The following is a 21,602-nucleotide window of genomic DNA, read 5'->3' on the forward strand; positions in this document are numbered from 1 at the left end:
TGTCTTGAGCAATTAATTCCTAATTTCTTAAAATTTCCTCCCCATTTCCTTGAGAGTCATTAACAAATTGTTACTGGGCTTTTCTAATTGGTTTTTGCAAACTGAGGAAATTTCAATTAAATTTTTTTCCATATAGGCGCAGACATGGCTGTGTGGTAAGAAGTTTTGCTTACCAACCACAAGGCTCTGGGTTCAATCACACTGCGGCAAATGTGCTCTACGATAAACTCAGGCCAACCAAAACCATGAGAGTGGATTTGGTAAGACAGAAACTGAAAGAAACCCAGTGTGTGTGTGTGTGTGTGAGAGAGAGAGTGAGAGAGAGAGAGAGAGATAGAGAGACTGTCTGTCTGTCCCCCAACCCCACTTGTCAACTAGTGTTGATGTGTTTAATCCTTTAGCATTTAAACCGGCCATATCCGGCCAAAAGTATTCTGCCTGTTTTATGTTCAAAATGGCCAGATCTGGTCTCTCACACCAACCCTACAATATCGTTTTAAAAATTAACAGCTACCTCATCAAAATCTCAAAGCTACAAGATTAATGCCTGATTAGTTCAAGGCAATGTGGATGAAAAAGCATTAATTTTGGTAGAATAAAGTGAACACTAAAGGGTTAAATCCCTGCAACTTAGCAGTTCAGCAAAAATGATTGACAGAATAAGTACCAAGCTTTACAAAAAGTTAAATAAGTTTTGGGGTTGATTCGTTTGACTAAAACTCTTCGAGGCAGTGTCCCAGCATGGCTGCAGTCTAGTGGCCTGAGACGAGCAAAAGATGAAGCATAACTTCAATTTTCACACACACACACACACACACACAAACACTTTGTGTGAGAGAGCAAGAGTCTCTCTGTTTCCCAGTGTCCCAATTTCTCTATAACCCATTATTATACAATAACATCTCTCTCTCTCTCTCACTATCATTGCTGGTCATAATGTGAGTGAGTGATCGTAATACTTGCTTTCAAACCATGGGATATCAGGATCAGTCCCACTGCATGCCACCTTGGACAAGTGTCTTTTAGTATATACCCTGAGCAAACTAAAGCCTACTGAGTGGAAACTGAGAAGAAACCCATTGAATGTACACAAGTGTGAGTGCACACTTGTCTCAACATCACATGGTGATTGCAAGCAAGTATCACTGTCATACAAGAGATGTTGCTTGTTTCCAGTCTCCCCTGCAGAATTTGTCTAGTCGTGGGCAATAGATTGTGTTGTTTGGAAACAGGTGGGAGTTGGTGACAGTTAGGGCCTTCAGCCAAAGCAGACAATGAAGCCTGGTGCAGACCCTGGCCTTATCAGCACCTCTCGAAGCATCCAACCCATGCCAGCATGGAAGGCAGATGTTAAATGATGATGACGGCAAGCTGGCAGAATCGTTAGCACGTCAGGCGAAATGCGTAGCTGTATTTCGTCTGCCGTTACGTTCTGAGTTCAAATTCCGCCGAGGTCGACTTTGCCTTTCATCCTTTCGGGGTCGATAAATTAAGTACCAGTTACTCACTGGGGTCGATGTAATCGACTTAATCCGTTTGTCTGTCCTTGTTTGTCCCCTCTGTGTTTAGCCCCTTGTGGGCAGTAAAGAAATAGATGATGACGGTTTGTGTGTGTGCCCCGCCCTCTCTCTCAATAGCAATTAAAACCATCTGAGGATGTCTTTCATGAATTTAGTCCCCTACAAAGAAGCTCAACAGTGACCAACCTACCCCCATCAAAATACTGTTGTCAATTATTATTCTTTTACTTGTTTGTCTTTTGATTGGGGCCATGCTGGAGCACCACCTTTTAGTGGAAGAAATCAACCCCTGGGCTTATCCTTTGTAAATTTGGTACTTATTCTATTGGTCACTTCTGCCGAACTGCTAAGTTACAGGGACATAAACACACCAACATCCGTTGTCAAGTGACGAGGGGAGGGGTGGACAAACACAGACACAAAGACACACATAAATATATGACTTTCAGTTTCCGTCTACCAAATCCACTCACTAGGCTTTGGTCGGCCCGAGGCTATATTAAACAACACTTGCCCAAGGTGCCATGCAGTGGGACTGAACCCAGAACCAAGTGCTTGGGAAGCAAGCTTAAGACTTAAGAGAAACATAAATAGTTTTTAAATAACTTCAAAAAAAAAAAAAGAATAAAACAAAATGAATAAATGAGATCTACTAATAACAAAACCTACAATAATCACAGATATGGGTGAGACACACTTAACAACCAGCTTTTTCAAATAGTAAGAAAAAATCTAAATATATCAGGAATACCACAAGAGTATTACTTCCACAACTACAACAACAACAACTACAATAAATTCCCTATCTCTCAGCTAAATCAAAACACATTCACACATAAAAACAGCTGAACGAAGTGTACTCTTTGTACGACTAATTTTCACCAAACCCTGTGAATAAATAAAAGCAGTTTGATTGCAAAGTATTGTACAGGTCTAATTTTCATAAACAATTAACGTTGTTTGCCACCACACTAGTACAGAGTAGGGTGGGAAGCGACACATTTACAAAAACTTTCTATGTGAATAAATGCAGAAATACAAAAGCTGACAAGGGGGCTGGAGCAACAATCACTAGGTCAGTTGCACAAGTACTTTAGATATATATATATATATATATATATATATATATACAAACAATTCCAGAAACACTAAAGAGGAATTATGAATCAGTAAAAGTTCAACCCACAAAATCACCATTTATTTTAACAACCTCTTTTCTATGCTTGCATGGGTCAGACAGAGTTTATAGAGACAGATTTTCTGAGGTTAGGTACCCTTCCTGTCATCAACCTTCACCCATTTCCAAACAAGGAAATGTTTACCTGTGGCCAGATACGTTTTCACAGAATATCAGAAATGAATGACACTGCTTGTATGATAGTGACACTCATTTACGACCACCACGTTATGTCAAGGTAGAGAGACTTAAACACACACGTGGCAGGTTTCTTAGTTTCCCTCCACCAAAATCCACCTACAGGGCTTTGGTCGACCTTACTCTTTTATTTGTTTCAGTCATTTGACTGCGGCCATGCTGGAGCACCGCCTTTAATCGAGCAACTCGACCCCGGGACTTTTGTAAGACCAGTACTTATTCTATCGGTCTCTTTTTGCTGAACCGCTAAGTAACAGGGACATAAACACACCAGCATCGGTTGTCAAGCAATGCTAGGAGGACAAACGCAGACACACAAACACACACACGCATACATATATACATATATATGACGGGCTTCTTTCAGTTTCCGTCTACTAAATCCACTCACAAGGCTTTGGTCGGCCCGAGGCTATAGTAGAAAACACTTGCCCAAGGTGCCACGCAGTGGGACTGAACCCAGAACCATGTGGTTGGTAAGCAAGATACTTACTACACAGTCACTCCTGCGCCTTGTTTAGTAAAATCTAAATTCTAAAGCAGTCACCTACAGCTAGGTCCCTCACATCAAGAACAAATAAATGGTTATTCCATAAGATGTCAGTTAAAAAGACTAAAACAATAAACAACAAAGGCTGTCATATTTCTTTCCTGTCCATGCTTTCTCTCCAGAACTTCAATCTCAGCTTCAACCGAACTGACATCAGCAGTCTGGGAGCACTTTTGAACAGTGACAGGTCAAGTCTCTCCTTCTGCAGCTGTACTTAAAACCTAAACACATCAATAACTATATTTTTCTTTGTTATTTTCCATTTCTTTTCCCTGTTTTCTCTCCTGGAGTATCAGTTCAAACTCCAAGTACCTTAGATGTAAAGGCTGCTGCTGCTGCTGTTGTTGTTGCTATAGGTGTTGATTAATTATAGATATTGTTTAACCCTTGACCAATGCTAATCCAGCAGGCCTGTGACCAAAAGCAGTGATTGTCCCAAATTTTATTCAAACATATTACATCTGAGATTGCATTATCTCATGTGCACTTCTGCTTTTAAATACAATGAATCATGATTCAAAGGATATTTGACTGCCATTTCTAGCATACCAAGCGACAATAGAGCACCCCTTTTGCTGTCTCAGAGTCATGGCTGTGTGTACAGGTTATGTTTATTCGTATACACAGTATGATCACTACTGAGTATACACAAAACTAATATAGCAATTGAGATTGCACCCAAATATATTCTAATTCCATCAAAGACAAATTATAAAAAAAAAACCTGAGCTAATGATGAGCTAATTATAATTCACAGTAGTTATAATAAAAGCACCAGGCTATTTAGTTTTGTTAATCTATATATTTTAGAGAAAAGGCGGCGAGCTGGCAGAGACGTTAGCAAGCCGGGCGAAGTGCTTCGCGGTATTTCGCCCGTCGCTACGTTCCGAGTTCAAATTCCGCCGAGGTCGACTTTGCCTTTCATCCTTTCGGGGTCGATAAATTAAGTACCAGTTACGCACTGGGGCCGATGTAATCGACTTAATCCGTTTGTCTGTCCTTGTGTGTCCCCTCTATGTTTAGCCCCTTGTGGGTAGTAAAGAAACATATATATTTCAGAGTAATGAACTTTGAAGCACGTATGACCCCTAATTTATTTGTATCAGTAATATTTTGCTCATATTCTAATCGTTTGCATTCTGTTCAGTCAACAGAAAATATTCAGTTCATTTACAAGACATGTTAGTCTTGCAAATGAATGAATTTGAAGTCCATCAGTTGTGTGTGCTCTCACGTGTGCATGCATGCAAATGCCACATGCACATCTGTGTCCATGTCTATTTGCTCTCTACAAAAGTCAGTCTCTTTGCACCAGTAAGAGATCACCAATTTGCAAAATAGATAAAAGCTTAGTGACATGAGGACTAACTGGCTGTAAAACTCTGCTTCTATAATATATATATATATTTCTTTACTGCCCACAAGGGGCTAAACATAGAGGGGACAGACAAGGACAGACAAAGGGATTAAGTCGATTACATCGACCCCAGTTGGAAACTGGTACTTTGTTTATCGACCCCAAAAGGATGAAAGGCAAAGTCGACCTCGGCGGAATTTGAACTCAGAACGTAACGACAGACGAAATACGGCTACACATTTCGCCTGGCGCGCTAACGTTTCTGCCAGGTAACCCAAGCTGGCATGGAAAAACGGGCATAAACCAATGATTAATAAAAAGCATAGGCAATAATAAAAACTGGTGAATTAAAAGTGACCCTACAGCCATTACAGTGAAGGACCTTTAACAACACATTTTCTGAACAAGGAATATTTTCAGTTGTGAAGAGGGCAACACCCACCAACATCACTCCACACATAGAAGGAACACCTTAGTAAAATGGTCCCAAATGAAGAACGGGGCAACTACCAACATTATTGCTGCATAGAAGAAAGGACCTGCCTGCTGTCCCTCAAACATTGTGATGTGCTTGAATTAACGTATAACTACTAATAGCAAAGAAAGGTTAAAAAGAGAGAAAGTTCAATCACAGTCATGTTGTTAAGGTCCTTTTTGCAACACATATGGCTTCAGGTTCAATCCCACAGGCAAGAGCCTTCTACTATAGCTTCATGGAAACCAATAATACTTTGCAAGTGATTTTGTTTAGAGAGAAACTGTGTGGAAGCCCATTGTGTGCACGCATGTGCATCAGTACGTTTTCCCCCTCCACTACCACAATCACTTGACATCAGCTTACACCAAAAAGAGACTGGCAGATTAAGTACCAGACTGATGCATTCGAATCAATGTATTTGACAAAACCTTTCTAGACAGTGCCTAAGCACGGTTGCAATCCAACGCCTAAAACAAGGTTAAGCTGACAAAAATGCCAACCCTGAAGTACAATGGTAAACTGGGTACATGCTACATGCACAATCAGGTTATAGCTATCTGTAATCACAGGTTATCTTCACTGTTGACAAATGTTGACAATGTAAAATACATTGTACTATAATTCAAAATAAACTGATAATACTAATGGGAACAGGTAATTTATTAATAATAAAGACATTCATTAAAGCGTTATTCCTGGAATTGTGTGTGTGAATATAAGAATACTTTCTGAAGTAATCAATAAGTTTTTATTAAAAAATAAAAGACTCACACCCAGGTGTATTTCAGCTGTTGATTTATAAAGTTTACTGGTTCAGGCCCTGTGAGCCCTAAATTTAAATATAGGTTCCCTTATATATCCACAAGGATACTGTATTGTTTAGTCCTAGCTCTAATCAAGCAGACACAATCAAAGACAATGAAACCATGACCACCCTGACTTTTATTCAAAAACCATCAACCAAATATGAGATTTCTACTTATAGCCCTTTGCCTGAGCAAAGCATTTTCATAAGTTTGTCCTAAACATCCATATTTGCTTTCAGACTTCTAGTTAGCTCTTCTTTCGTGTGGTCTGAGTAATATAAAGCTTTCCTAAACCCAAAGATATACTGGTGGTCGAAAAAAATTAGGGATGTCTATCATATACGATGCATGGATACCAGGGTAAATATGATACAAGGCGGCGAGCTGGCAGAAACGTTAGCAAGCCGGACGAAATGCTCAGCAGTATTTCGTCTGCGTTATGTTGTGAGTTCAAATTCCGCCGAGATCGACTTTGCCTTTCATCCTTTCGGGGTCGATAAATTAAGTACCAGTTACGCACTGGGGGGGGTCGATGTAATCGACTTAATACCTATGTCTGTCCTTGTTTGTCCCCTCTGTGTTTAGCCCCTTGTGTGTAATAAAGAAATAGGTAAATATGATACAAAGGATAGATAAAGGGAATAATGAGATTGTGTGAGTTGAAAGAGATGTAGTTGCTATTTCTAACAATTTGAACAACCACAGAAGTTCCCTTATTGGTTTGAGGTCACAATAGGACTGGCCTTAGTATCTCACATTAGCATTGGAGTAGGTTACAGCATTTTTTTTTGTTGTGCTCATAAACAAAAAAACAATGACTGGTAGCCACACTTGGCTTCAACTGTAAAACAGGTGCCACAGGTGTCACACCCAACTCCACAACAAAAATGGGTGTAACAAAATTGACTGCTACAATTCGTAAGCAAATATATAATTTCTCCCTAACTCATCCAAGCTAGCAAAGGTAACTGAATTGAAACCAGTTTGATGTTTATTTGGAATAAAGGCTTTTATCTACAGAAATTTATTTTGAAGCAATATTAATTTTAAAACTGACTACCAACCATCAGTGTTATTCCAGGTGGAATAATTTCAAAAGAAATGATAAATACAAGGAAATATATGGATTAACCTACTATAATACATTTAGCAAACACATTGTGTCATGCATTTTAATTTTCAAAATTTCTAGTAATCATAAAAAGATTTAGTGAAATAGCTAACTTATAGAAGATTATGTTTTATACACTGAAATAATAATATTCTGTTTTTGTATTTGGTTTGAAATATTCTAGAGGTGAACTTGTTGAAACAGATTATGCTGTATCTCAGGAGAGTCATTAAGCCAATAATAAACATATGCACACATCCAACCCATGCCAGCATGAAAAACAGATGTTAAATTATGATGAGGACAATGTGTGTTTATTATTGTCATGACTCTTACAACAAAATATCATCATCTTCATCATCTATCGTGTAATAATAATATCCCAGCCATAGCTATGAAGAGAAATTCTAACATGCTAACAGAGATGGTTTCAGGTGAGTTGGCGCTGAATGAAACTATTTAAAATTTTCAAAACGAGAGAGAAAAAGAGCATTTAGTATGTGGAATAATACCATTTAATTCCAAATTGATTAAGATAATAAGGGGAAAAAAACGCATAATATTGTATTAATAACAATCCACAATAGATATGAGAAAGGTATCTATATAGCGGTTGCACTAGGAAGGACATCCAGCCATGCCAAATCAGACTGGAGACTGGTGCAACCTTCCAGCTTACCAGCCCTGGTCAAACCATCCAATCCATGCCAGCATGGACAACGGACGTTAAATGATGATAATGATTCTGTATTATAAGGTTGTCGCAAAAGTTCGTAAACACTTGCGAAAATTTGAATTTTTATGCAATTTTTGTTGTTTTTGTTAGTACTTGGCGAGTAAAAATTCAATTTTCGCAGGTGTTTACGAACTTTTGGGACAACCTAATATATATGAGGTCCCTTCTCCCAAGTGAGTATTTGAGGCTGACTCAGTGAGTTCTGTTGACTTTTGGTTTTACAAGAAAAGAAAAAAAACAGAAGGAGCTTACCTTGCATTGATATGACATTGACAACATTGTCGACCAGCGACGTAGCAGCATTCATGATTAACTTATTAAACATTCTCTGTGCTATAGACGAAGGAAATGGAGCACAGAACTGTGTCAGCAACCACTCCAATATAACTTGTGGTACATCCTCAGGAGCTGTCACTGTTGCTGTTGTAGTACTGTCCTTGTTAAGTCCAGACTTTTGATAATCAATCACTGCTAGGCGCTTATTAGTATTTTGGTCATAGCGGTCATCTCTGATACCGGTAATATCAACTTCATCTTCATAGAAGAGTCCTGAGTTATGGCCATACATGCGGTTCATAATTGCACTAAAGCCGCAAGTGCAACGATTCATGTCTAAATTATCTTCATCGTCTTTTACACGCATTGTACAAACACAAATATTGCAGCTATCAAAATTGTGGTCCTTGAAAATGTTAAGAGAGCTGTCGGCAAGGATGACGTTCACCAGCAAGCTGTGAACTTCAGTGAACGGGTGGTTTGTAACTTGATTGTCAACTGAACTCAAAGTCTTGTTCACATATGAAGAGGATGCATTAGACATGGGAGACTGTTCATAACTCAAGGGTGTCTGCTGAGATACACTGCCGACTGTAAATGTAGCTGGCGAAGACTCAACGCCTGCATGCATTTTTGATAAGCTGGGAAGGTTTTCAATGGACGGGAGGTTGAGGTAATGACTGTGGAAAGAAAAACGAAAAAAGAAAATTAATATCAAGAAGAAAACTTATATTAACACAAACAATAAAAAAACAATTTGTCATGTTTGAGAACAAGAAAAAAAGTATCTGAAATGGGTTAATAATTTTGGGGATAATAGAGAGAGACATAGGACTATCAGATAAAATGCTGTCAGAGGATCACATTGAGTATCAGTAGTCAGAGCACCAGAATAAGATGCTTTTAGGTATTTGTTCTGGCACTTGGCATTCTGAATTCATATCCTGCATTGGGGCCTATTTGATGAGTAGACTTACCTGGTTTAACACCCTCCTTGGGTACTTTGGGTATGTTTAGTGAAGCCCACCCTGGTGCAAGAAATCATGTCAGGTCTTGAGTTTGAGAATATCCCCTTCTTTCCTACAGTCCTAGACAAGGGAGCCTTGGAAAGTGGGGCTTAAACACTTCCTTCCCTCCTTGATAGGCATCTGCAGTATCTGGTTGTCATCAGGTCTCTTCCTAGTCAATGTCTACGTCTTGGTGCCGGTACACCAAGATATGTTAAAATCCCTATCAGTGACCACATAAAATATACTTACTGTTTGTACAAACAACTAACTAGAGCAGACATTTACTGAAAACTAAAACCTGTTTATATATCAGTTGTACCTTCAAATTTCTTGAAAATATGGATTTAGGTAAAAAGAATGGGAGCTGCAAATGTTATCAACTAATTAGTTTTAGTTTACAAAACCAACCAATTCTAATTATGAAAGGTGAGATTTATAAATTAAACTGAAACCCCTAACACTACAAGAGTCTTTAATCTAAATAACAAATTACTGAGATGTAACTTTAATAAATAAATTCACAATAGACATGTCAACTTAGTTAAAAATTCCCCCTTTCAGTTTGACAGCAGGAAAAAAAAATACTGGGAAGATTTGGGTCATGTTAAAAGGTTAAACTAACTGTTGCTTAAATTAGAAGGGTGAACAAATAGATTTTTAAAAAAGTATTTAAAATGAAAACATACATCGTAGACCACATCTGAAGATCCAATGGATTGCTTAGCCACATACATACACTAACCTCTAAACCCCACAGATGTGCAACCTCTCCCTGCTTTCTCTCTCTCTTCCCTACTAATACCAATGCCTCCTTCCTCGCACAACTAACTGCTCTTGTGTCACTTCCACTCACTCATTACCTCTCCTCATCAATATTGTCACCTTCATCTCCCAGATAAATGCCCTAGACATATCAGGCCTGACAATTCTCCTTTGACACAAGAGGATTCTTAACAATATCCATCTCACAAGTCTCTGAGGGCCTGACAAAGCAATGAGTATGGCCCCCTCCTACTGACAAAACTATTACTACTACCACCACCACCACTACTACTACTGCTGCTGCTGCTGCTACTTAAAGTGGCAAGCAGACAGAATCATTCACATGCTAGGCAAAATGCTTAGCAGCATTTTGTTCATCTTTCATTTTGAGCACAAATTCTGCCACGGTCGACTTTGCTTTTCATCCATTTGGGATCAATAAAATAAATACCAGTTGAGCACTGGGGTAGATGTGATTGGCGTTTACCCCACCTCCGAAACTACTACTACTACTTAAAAAAAATACAAATGGTATTATTTTTCAAGAAGGAAATGACAGGAGAGGATATAACCTGTAGGACCAACACAGAACTCATAAACAGATTGGGACTGAGAGCTAAGTATTGATTTATAGGTTGCTTCTGTGTCAATTTGTGATCATCTTCATGTGTAACATATTTATAAGCATGTCTTCAATCTAAACACATCGGGTCTAATATCTAAAAACACAATCAACTCTAAATACCTTTCATGATAAGATTATAATTTTTTCTGTGTTTACATCAACATTAAACAACACTCTGATCAGCATCATCAGATCTATTTCTTGATATCCCAAAAGTAGTTTGGAAAATTATAATCCTCTGAAAACAACCCTCTCAAACAGTTATTACACAAGAGTGATAACTGCATTGATATAAAGATATAACATGCAGAGGACTTATCGTCATCGTTTAACGTCTGCTTTCCATGCTAGCATGGGTTGGACGGTTCAACTGGGGTCTAGGAAGCCCGAAGGCTGCACCAGGCCAGTCAGAGCTGGCAGTGTTTCTACAGCTGGATGCCCTTCCTAATGCCAACCACTCCGAGAGTGTAGTGGGTGATTTTATGTGCCACCGACACTTAGGAAATAATAATTCATAGCAGATCTTATAATGTTGATACTGGATCTGATAATGTTGAACTTTTGTAGACGACTAACCCTTATGCAGAAATGTTCTACAGGAGGATGTTGGTGCGGAACAGGAATTAAAACAATGACAAAGATTATTATTGCAGCACGGAAGACGCTTATTCATAAAGCAGTTAGCTTCACTTACACATTTGTTATTTGGTGTCGGAATTTTCATTGCACCAACTGCAACTGTTCCCCTGCAGTGGAACCTATTTCTTTACTACCCACAAGGGGCTAAACAAAGATAGGACAAACAAGGACGGACAAACGGATTAAGTCGATCATATCGACCCCAGTACGTAACTGGTACTTATTTAATCGACCCCGAAAGGATGAAAGGCAAAGTCGACCTCGGCGGAATTTGAACTCAGAACGTAGCAACAGATGAAATACTGATGAGCATTTCGCCCGACGTGGGACCGTGGATGAACATTTCGCCTGCAGTGGAACCGTGTCACTTACCAAGTGACAACAAAAGTTTTGACACCAAATCACGTTTCAGTGAAGCTAACAGTCTTATGCATGTGTTTTTGAGTGACTCTAGATAAGTGACTTCCATGCTGCTTTAGCTTCAACACATGCATCTCAGATCAAATCCCTTAAATGCTAAGTACATTTACCAAGATTTTTATGAAATCTCAAAACCATCTCCCACAATCACTCACTACAGCTATGTCCTTCCCCATCTCCTCTCATATTCTTATGGAACATCCCCTTCTATCCTCTTTGTACTGCTTATACTCACTCCACCCACCCACTGTTCCTTGTAGATAGGCCCTAATTCATCACCAACATCATCTATTTTCTCCCTCCTTGTTTTGACTGTCTCTATTTTCTCTCTCTCTCCTTTCTCTCCTGGGGGGGTCACCTAATCACCCATTCTACTGTAAGGCAATTATCTCTGTCCCTCTATTCTACTTCAACTTCTCAACTGGCTCACAGCCACTTGTCTCAGTTCCATTCCCACTTTCACATCAGAAGCTACTTGGTGACCCCATTGGTGCCATATACAAAGCAATCAGTACATTTTGTAAAGTGATTGGCATCAGGAAGGACATCCAACCATAGAAACCATCTTTTTTTTTATGATAGTTTTGCCTGGTTGTAATTAAGTATTTTTTTTTCTCTCCCACAATGAGTAAAAACAAAAGAGTCTCATACCTTGGTGCATGTGGCTGGTACTGCCAAGAAGGTTTATACTCAGGAATATGACACGTTAATACAGCCTCGGTAGCACTGGGCAGCTCAACAGGAGCATATTTGGTAGAACCAACAAAACGAGCCAACTTGGGCGGTTTGAACACACAGGACCAGTCCTGGAAGAAAAGAGAAGAAAAATGGAATGTTAGCACTATATACATAGTAATTGTTTCAAATTTTGGCACAAGACCAGCAAGTTTTTAAGGGGAAGGGGAAAAAACTGATTACATCAATTGCAGAACTTGACAGGTACTTATTTCATCAATCTTAGGAGAATGAAAAGCGAAGTTGGCTGAGGCAGAATTTGAACAGAGAAAATAATGAGGTAGAAGATATACCACTTGGCATTTCGTCTGGTGCACTGATGACTCTGCCTCGTCACCACTTTATAAACAGCAATAATAATCCTTTTGACTATAGGCACAAGGCCTGAAATTTGGGGGCAGATGCTAATCGATTACATCAATCCCAGTGTGTCATTGGTACTTAATTTATTGACCCTAAAAGGATGAGAAAGCAAAGCTGACAGTCATGAAATTTTAATGCAGAACATAAAGACAGACAAAAAGCCACTAAACATTTTATCCAGCATGCTAACGATTTTGCCAGCTTGCCATCTTATTAATACCTCCACCTTAGTGAAGGCGGAGGTAGTGTTTTCAGTCATGTTTGTTTGTTTGTCTGTGGACAAGATATCTCAAGAACCACTGCATGGATTTGGATGAAACTTTCGGGGATGTTTGACCTCATGACTGGCACAAACTGATTAGATTTTCAGATCGATCCGGTACTGAACAAGAATTCTGAATTATTTTTCCTTTTTTACTTAATTTTCGAGAGCAGTCGGGTTCATTTTTGGTATTCTCACTTGTGAGAGCGGTTGAGTTTATTTCAGATATTCTCATTTTAAAAATCATCTCTGGCTAATCATTGAGAGGACATTGGTGTTGCTTTGACGGAGGTTTGCACTCTCTGAGTGCTCTTATTATTATCATTCAGTAGTCTTATTTTTATCTTGTGCCTGCAGGTGCATCTCTATGTGTCTTGGGTATGTGCTGTGGTTTGCTGTAATGCTCTTATTTTTACTGTATTCAGAGTGTTTTACGTAGGACGTGTGAAGTGCCGAGGAGTGCCATTTTCTGTATGTTATATATACTTGTTAGTCCTGGTGTTTTTGTTATGTATTTGTCTGAATGTTTTTTTTCAATCATACCTAATGTGCCTACTTAATAGGAATTGTTTCTGCTTTTAGGCTCCACATTCAAGTTAGGCAGGTGAGATGGCAGAATCGTTAGCATGCCAGGCAAAATGCTTTGCGGTATTTCATCTGTCGCTACATTCTGAGTTCAAATTCCACCAAAGTTGACTTTGCCTTTCATCCTTTCAGGGTTGGTAAAGATAAGTGCCAGTGAAACACTGGGGTTGATGTAATTGACTCATCCCCCACCTCCCCCAAGCTGCCCTTGTGGCAAAAATTTGAAATAATTATTATTATTAGTTTCAAATTTTGGTACAAGGCTAGCAAATTAAGGGCAAGAGGAAGTTGATTGCATCAGCCGTGGTGATTAACTGGTACTGCTTTTGTCAACCCCAAAAAGATGGAAGGCAAAGTCAACCAATGTAAATGGCTGCATGTGAGATGGGGGGCACACATACTGGATGAGTCCCTAAATGGTAAAAGCAACAACATTTATTTATAAAATATTCTTCAAGGTGACCAGTGTCGTTAATGAAAGGAGGCAGGGAGAATAGGAAGCTTTACACTAGAGAGACAGATATTAACAAAATGGTATCACAATAAACGGGAGAGAAAATAATTAAAAAAATGTCTCTAGGTTTAACAGGGGAGGAAAAAATAAGCGAAGTAATTACATTAAGGAAATGCTTGCTAATGACTTCATTATAGCTGCACTTAACTGTTTCTATGTGTAAGATCAATGCATGTTAAGACCTGCTTCCTCCACAAAGTATGTGAAATTGTATCAATCAAGATTATTGGGGAAAAGATAAATATATCTTGGTTTTACAACTTTTAAAATTGTTCTCAACCTAATGAAACACAAACAATGGAGAGGAGTCGTGTCCTTATAATCAATATTGGTATAATATTAATTCAACCCACCAGTCATGAATTCTTAATTTGGTTCATCTTTAACCTATTTGCTTTCATATTTCTACTGAAATACATTGCTTTTGTTCCAATTAATTTTCAAAATATCAAAGAATTTAGCAAAATAATGTCATAATTAAGCTGGTATTTGGAGCATTTCACATGAAATTTTGATGGAAGAGTTTTAATTTCGACCAGTTTAAAACAAGTAAGTTTGTATCATAGAACTTTAAGCTAGACTCAGTGGGTTGATCTCAAAATGGTTAAATTATCTCACCTCCCCAGCTTCATTTATACATACTTGGAATGGTCAAATACTTTTTCTTTTATTTCTCCCCCACTTACGTTAATTGTTTTTACAGCTGAATGCCCTTCTCAATGCTAATCACTCAACTGTGAAGTGGAACCTATTTTTTGTTAGACAAACTGCAAAATATAAAGTTATGTGCCGCACAAGGAACAGCACAGATTGGAACTTAGTTGTCAATTGTGGTCAGCACTCTGCTTAGTTTCATTAATGCCAGACATGGAAATGGCTTGCTCTTCAATGCCACTCAACAAGTGATCTCTCATTCTTGAGAACTTCACTAAAAGCGACATCGTTGTCATAGACACCAACCATGAATGCCATGAGGAACTACTAAGTAAACTACTTGCCCTGTCAGCTCCATCGATCACTCGTACTGTTGCATGTAAACTTTCATGTCAGACTGTTCTCACCAACACATACGCTACACCACCGCTGTAGTATATCACAAAGATCAGTTGAGTCTTATACACACTTCCTCCTACACATTACTGACAAACTTGATACTTCGAACTATATACACGCACCTACACAAATGATGTATCCAACTCCCCCACTCACTGTCAGAACTTACTATATACAGCATTACCTAAACAACTTACTTTTGTGAACAGGGTCCCTCAAATGAGGACATAACCCATAGCTTCCTGCAACAGCATCAAGGCACAATCACTGCATAATCAACAGGTAGTATATCATTACACCTATCATAGACAGGAACATCAAATATGCCTAAATACCACATACTTGAAGCAAATGCTAAGCATCACAATTTCAGCTTCTTTCCCATGGCAACCTCATGTGAAGGTGTGTGTGTGTGTGTGTGTGTGTGTGTGTGTGTTGTGAAGGCATATGGCTTAGTGGTTAGGGAATTCAGATCATGATCGTAAGGTTGTGAGTTTAATACTTAGCAATGCACTGTGTCCTTGAACAAGACACTTTATTCCATGTTACTCCAGTCCACTCATCTGGCAAAAGTGAGTTGTATGTGTCATTCAAAGGGCCAGCCTTGTCACATTCTCTGCTACATTGAATCCTCCAGAGCACTACATTAAGGGTGCATGTGTGTGTGTGTGTGTGTGTAGCAAGCACTTGCATGTTTATTTCATGAGCAGGCTGTTGCATTGATCAGATCAACAAGGACCCTCATCGTCATAACCACACAGTGCCAGTGTGTGTGTGTGTGTGAAACAATGCCTTGCCTTCCTCTTCGGGGTAGAGGAAATACTTATGATTTTCACTAATTACTGGCTTTCTGCAAAGCATAATCCACAGAGTAAAGTACTGCTCAAATATCTGGGACAGTTCTACTGATATATACAAACATCCTCGCCAGCACTAAAAAAGTAAAAGCTATACCTATTTCTTTATTACCCACAAGGGGCTAAACATAGAGGGGACAAACAAGGACAGACATAGGTATTAAGTCGATTACATCGACCCCAGTGCGTAACTGGTACTTAATTTATCGACCCCGAAAGGATGAAAGGTAAAGTCGACCTCGGCAGAATTTGAACTCACAACGTAACGGCAGACGAAATACTGCTTAGCATTTCGCCCGACGTGCTATCGTTTCTGCTAGCTCTGCTAGCTCGCCTAAAAAAGTAAAAGCTATACCTTCATTCAATAACATCTGGCAACCACTGACTGCAAAACTCGTTTCTTTTCTCTTCCTACATCAGCTTCTGCTCCAGTGTAACACATCCACCCAAACTCAAACGATCATCTACTTCTCGTTTTGCCCTTCCTGCCATGTGTACCCCTCACTCAGATTCTGTACAATCCTTCCACCCCTGAGCCAAACATCAACTTCATCAATATCTCTTTAATACAACCAGCAATGTGTTCTTTCAAATAGAGTCCCAGTAAAATGTTTATCCTAAACAAAGCGATGGTTGCAAGTGGCTCTTTATATCCAGAAGCATTGTTTAACTAAATAACCCAGCTCCTTTCATTAAACTGGTGATGGTGTTAAACGACATTAATCACCCCAACCAGTCAGGTTGGGGAGTCATGTGACAGAGTCAACATATCAAATCATTTGAAGCTCCGATCATGGCCGTTGCCAGCCTCGCCTGGCACGTAAAAATCACCCACTACACTCACGGAGTGGTTGGCGTTACGAAGGGCATCCAGCTGTAGAAACACTGCCAGATCAGACTGGAGCCTGGTGCAGCCTTCTGGCTTCCCAGATCCCCGGTCGAACCATCCAACCCATGCTAGCATGGAGAACAGACGTTAAACAACGACGACGACGAGGATAATGTTATATATTTCCTTGTTCTGCTATTACATTCACACCAACAACTGACGCTGAACACTGGTGAATCCTAGTATATTGGTGTGGGCCTACATAGGCTATGCTCTGGCTCCTATGGTTTTCTCTCTTCAAACATCTATCATCAGTGACGTTTTCAGTGGTTGATTCTTTCAAAACCTACTCGTGTTCAAACTTTCAACAAGGATCTATATTTTAAGAATCTGCTCTAATTCCACGAGACACAAGCTCAATATCAGATACGGGATGCAGATGTGACCCACAGTTTCCCGTTTCAAACTTCCTGTCTCAACAGCTTCCTTACTCACACTAACAAACAATCAAAAACTATTTATATCAGCCTCTTTCAATCATATTTATTACTAACCCCAATACCTAAAACTGCTTTACACTTCACCTTTTGATGCAACAAAAGAAATGGCAATATTTAAAATACACACAAACCAATAAATTGGAGGTAATCCTGACCAGAAGAGGAAGAAGAACGAGTGTCTTTTGCGTACCTTACTAGAATCGGTGACTGCTATACTGTTGTCCACTTCAGCTATGACACAACTGTCAGGAATCGTTGTCTCAGGTGCTATGTCTGTAATGGTGCCAGGAGAAGATACAGGGTTCTCCAGGGATGGAGGAGTGGGGTACATTCTTGATAACTCTGATGGGGCTGCAAAGAGAGAAAATATTGGATTTAGATTTCAGCACAAAGCTAGCAAGTTCAGGGTAAAGGGTTAAGTTGAATACATCGACTCAAGTGCTCAACTGACATTTTATCGACTCCCTGAAAGGGTGAAAGGCAAAGTTGACCGTGGCAGAATTTGATCTCAGAACATAATGACAGGCGAATGGCTTTACAAGTTCACTGCCTTTAAAGAGAGAAAATATTAATGCAAATATATTTTACTACAATTTCAATTTCCCAAGATGCTAACAACTGACAAGGCAGGCAGAGCTCAGGAGACTGAAGGAAAACCGAGAGAACCATTTAATTTGCACTAAATTTTCAGTGGAACTAAATTTGTACTAAATTTTCTGTGTAGAATTTACTAGAAAAGCCATCATACTAACAACATAGAAAAAGATAAAATAAACAAACACACTTTCCAATACAATCCTAATTTCTTACTTTGGCACACTGCCAAATCAATTTACAGGGGAAGAGATAGAATCAGTTCAATTGATTCCAGTATATGACTATTGGCATTTAGAGTGAAAGTCAACAGTGGCTGGATTTGTACTTGGAAGAATATAATGGAATCTACCATTTTATTTAAGGTGCTCTTCTGTCTATAATCATGGCAACTGTTTTTGTGATACTTTCATTTTAGTAACATAAATACAAGAGAGAGAGAGAGAGAGAGACTAAAAGGTAGGTATAAACAGGTGTAGTAAAAGGACCAGCAAAATGTACAGCAAGTACAATATTTCAGGTGGGCAAATAAAGTGACTTTAACCCTTTAGCATTCGTGTTTTTTCCGTCAAAAGTAATTCTTATTTGTTCGCATTGTTTTCAATTAATCATGCATTATCTTGTAGCTATGTGATTTTGATGAGGGTTGAACAGAAAACAGAATGTTTTGGCTGGATGGACCCAGTTTAAATGCTGAAGGATTAAAGATTAAGAGGAAAGAATAGATAAAATCAGATCTGTCACCCTACATACAATCTGGTGTCAATTGCAGAGGCTACATACATGCACACAGAAAATATACACAATGACATGACTGATCTAAAATATAAGATGTTAATAAAAACATACCTATGGTACCGTTGGGGATTATATTCGACCCCTTACTGCCTTTAAGGCTGTCATCAGTAGATTTTAGGTTGCTGGCTGAAGGATCCTGAAACTCAAAATAAAACAAGACTTATTTAGAGGTAAATGGAGAGGGAGGGGGAGACTGAAACAAACATAAAATTATTGAATAAGGTGAAGGATCATTTCATCACTTCACTTTAATGGCCCTTTTTGCAAGGGTCAGATGGAATTTGGTGACAAAGATTTTCTGCTGCTGGATGCTCTTCCTGTTGCCAATCCACAACGGTTTCTAAGCAAGGTAATATTTCCTCAGACCAGACAGACATGTTTTCATGAATGGTGAAGGGTACAAACATGTTATAGTGGACAACATTGCCTTACAATAGGTATAAATGTATAAGGAAGGTGGCAGCCAAATAGATACAGACATTCTAGTTCATAGCTGATACAGCCACAGAAAGTTCTAACTCCAGTTGAATAAATGCTAACGGTTAGTGCAGCATTAAAGCCACTGACTCCTCGAATGAGATAATTTATCAATACTAACATACAATATATCATGCCATGTCAGATAACATGAAGGAGTTGAACGAACAAAGGTGCCTTTATGTGGACACACAGAAAGCAGAAATAGCAGCCAACTCTCAGATATAGCATCCACACTCTGTAAAGTGGTTGGTGTAAGGAAGGGCATCCAGCTGTAGCAACCATGCCACAACAGACAATTGTAGTCCGGTGCAGCTCTCCAGCTCCTGTCAAACTGTCCAAGCCATGCAGCATAAAATGGACTTTAAATGACGATGATGATAGTGATGATCTTCCTTTGGGTGGGTGAGTGTGTGTGTGTGTGTGTGTGTGTGTCAATATCTCCTTGCTGTAACATCATGTCACAGGCATAAACAAGTGTCATTGTTATACAGCCAGGGTTTGCCTCCAATCTTCCAGACAAACATGTCCAACCATAAAAAAAATATATTAAAATGGACACTGGTGAGTGTTGGCAGTAATTGGCTGGAAAAATCTGCTTCAACAAATTCTGTCGTGTCCATACCAGCATGGACAAGTGGACAGTAAAGCAGGAACAAAGCCAAATAAAGATAACTGAAGAATTACTGGAACATAGAGCTTACCAAAATGTGACAATGTAAACCACAAAAAAAAACACTTGTTAACTGAGAAGGGGTGGGTACTTGATTATTTCTAAAATAGGAAATGGTTTTCTAGTTCAGGTAAAAACATATTTCAAAGAAAATCTTGATAAGTCTGGCTGTAACTCACTACTTCATCTCCACTTTCTTCACTTTCAAAAATATGGTCCAGGTCCATGGGGGTCGGAAAGAGATCCTTCTCTGTGGTGAGGCTATTGGAAACTGGCAAGGAACAAGAAGATGTAGGCGGAGAACCAACGGCTGTTATACCTGAAAGGTAAAAGGATAGGGTGATAGGGTCTTAGAGGAACATAACACAGCAACAAAATTACTTCTTGACTCATGTAAAAATATTTCCATCCCAGTGTGTGCAGTTTACTGCCCTGCTAAGGGTAGAATCATCAAAAAATGTATTCCATCCATTGAAAGATAAATATCATGTATTATACACAGTATTTAAATCTGCTAAATTATCGTATTTCCATACCAACTATTAGTATAATATAAGCTACTGATAGTTTCCATGGAACTATTAGTAGCTTATAATTAAACAGAGAGAGTGATTGTGTGTGTGCGCGCGCACGCATACTACTCTAATCTATGCCAATATGTAAAAGTATGCACATGACGATGACACAAGAGAGGATTTAATAACATGAATCTGAATAATTACTTAACAGTTTTTATAGAGTTATAGAGTACATGTTTATTGAACTTTTTAAAGAAGAGTGATAGTGGTTCCAAAGTTTCTGCTCCATAAATCTGTGCAATAAAAGCCAGCAGGCTGAAACTTTGAAGCCACTGTCGGACCTCTTCTTGTAAAAATTCAATTGATGCACCTGTGTGTATGTGTGTATGTGGGGGGGGGTGTAAAATTCTTGTGGAAGATTACATGTACTAAGTATTGAGTAATCAATCCTTCAGTCTCATGTCAAACTGTTTGTATAACTTGACATCAAATCAAACACACACACACACACACAAATTATATATGCACCTGAATATACTTGTATATACATATGTATATGAGTATGTATATATATATACAAACACACACACATTCATGTGTGAACTGCATGTATTGGTCATATCAATATGACCTCCATATACATGAAATAACTTCAATACACTGTAAATTATGTAGTGTGCATGCGTGTGTGTGCATTCATATACATATGTGCATGTGTGTGTGTACACAGAATGGATGGGTTAATGGATAGCTGTGTGTGTGTGTGTGTGTGTGTAATATAATATAGGAGGGAGGATATTTATGATTCGGTCAATGACCAGCAAATTAGTTTCAATAGACAGTATCTATAACGAACAATCAGGTTTACATTAATCAACAGTTCCTATTAAGACCAATCAATAGTACTTTATGCAACAATAATAACTGGATGATTATTATTATTATTAGTAGTAGTAGTAGTAGTAGTATTACTACTACTACTACTACTACTACTACTAAGAAAGAATGTCTCAGAATAGGAGAGGAACAGACACAGAGAAGATTGGTAAAGATATTCACTGTATCAAGTGATACAATCTGTATTTCATAACACACACACAGACACCCTCTCTAAGGGAGTTAATTCATTCGTTTTCTTGCTTGATCTTGTAACATCAAATGTGGTGGTGACGACGGGGG

General features: G+C 38.8%; 1 protein-coding gene across 6 annotated transcripts in view; it reads right to left on the reverse strand.

The window, feature by feature from the left end:
- Positions 1-21,602, reverse strand: part of LOC115224396 (mediator of RNA polymerase II transcription subunit 13-like) — a 212,252-nt gene that overhangs the window by 28,396 nt on the left and 162,254 nt on the right. For 5 of the 6 annotated variants that reach the window (XM_036513190.1, XM_036513189.1, XM_036513188.1 and 2 more), the window contains 5 exons: positions 20,085-20,224; positions 18,807-18,897; positions 17,554-17,714; positions 12,317-12,471; positions 8,186-8,889 (listed from right to left, as the gene is read on the reverse strand). In XM_036513190.1, coding sequence (XP_036369083.1) covers positions 8,186-8,889; positions 12,317-12,471; positions 17,554-17,714; positions 18,807-18,897; positions 20,085-20,224 — 1,251 coding nt within the window. The remainder of the gene's footprint in view (positions 1-8,185; positions 8,890-12,316; positions 12,472-17,553; positions 17,715-18,806; positions 18,898-20,084; positions 20,225-21,602) is intronic. The other variant, XM_029795291.2, reaches the window with a different exon arrangement.

Source organism: Octopus sinensis, linkage group LG25, assembly GCF_006345805.1.
Source record: "Octopus sinensis linkage group LG25, ASM634580v1, whole genome shotgun sequence".
NCBI lineage: Eukaryota > Metazoa > Mollusca > Cephalopoda > Octopoda > Octopodidae > Octopus > Octopus sinensis.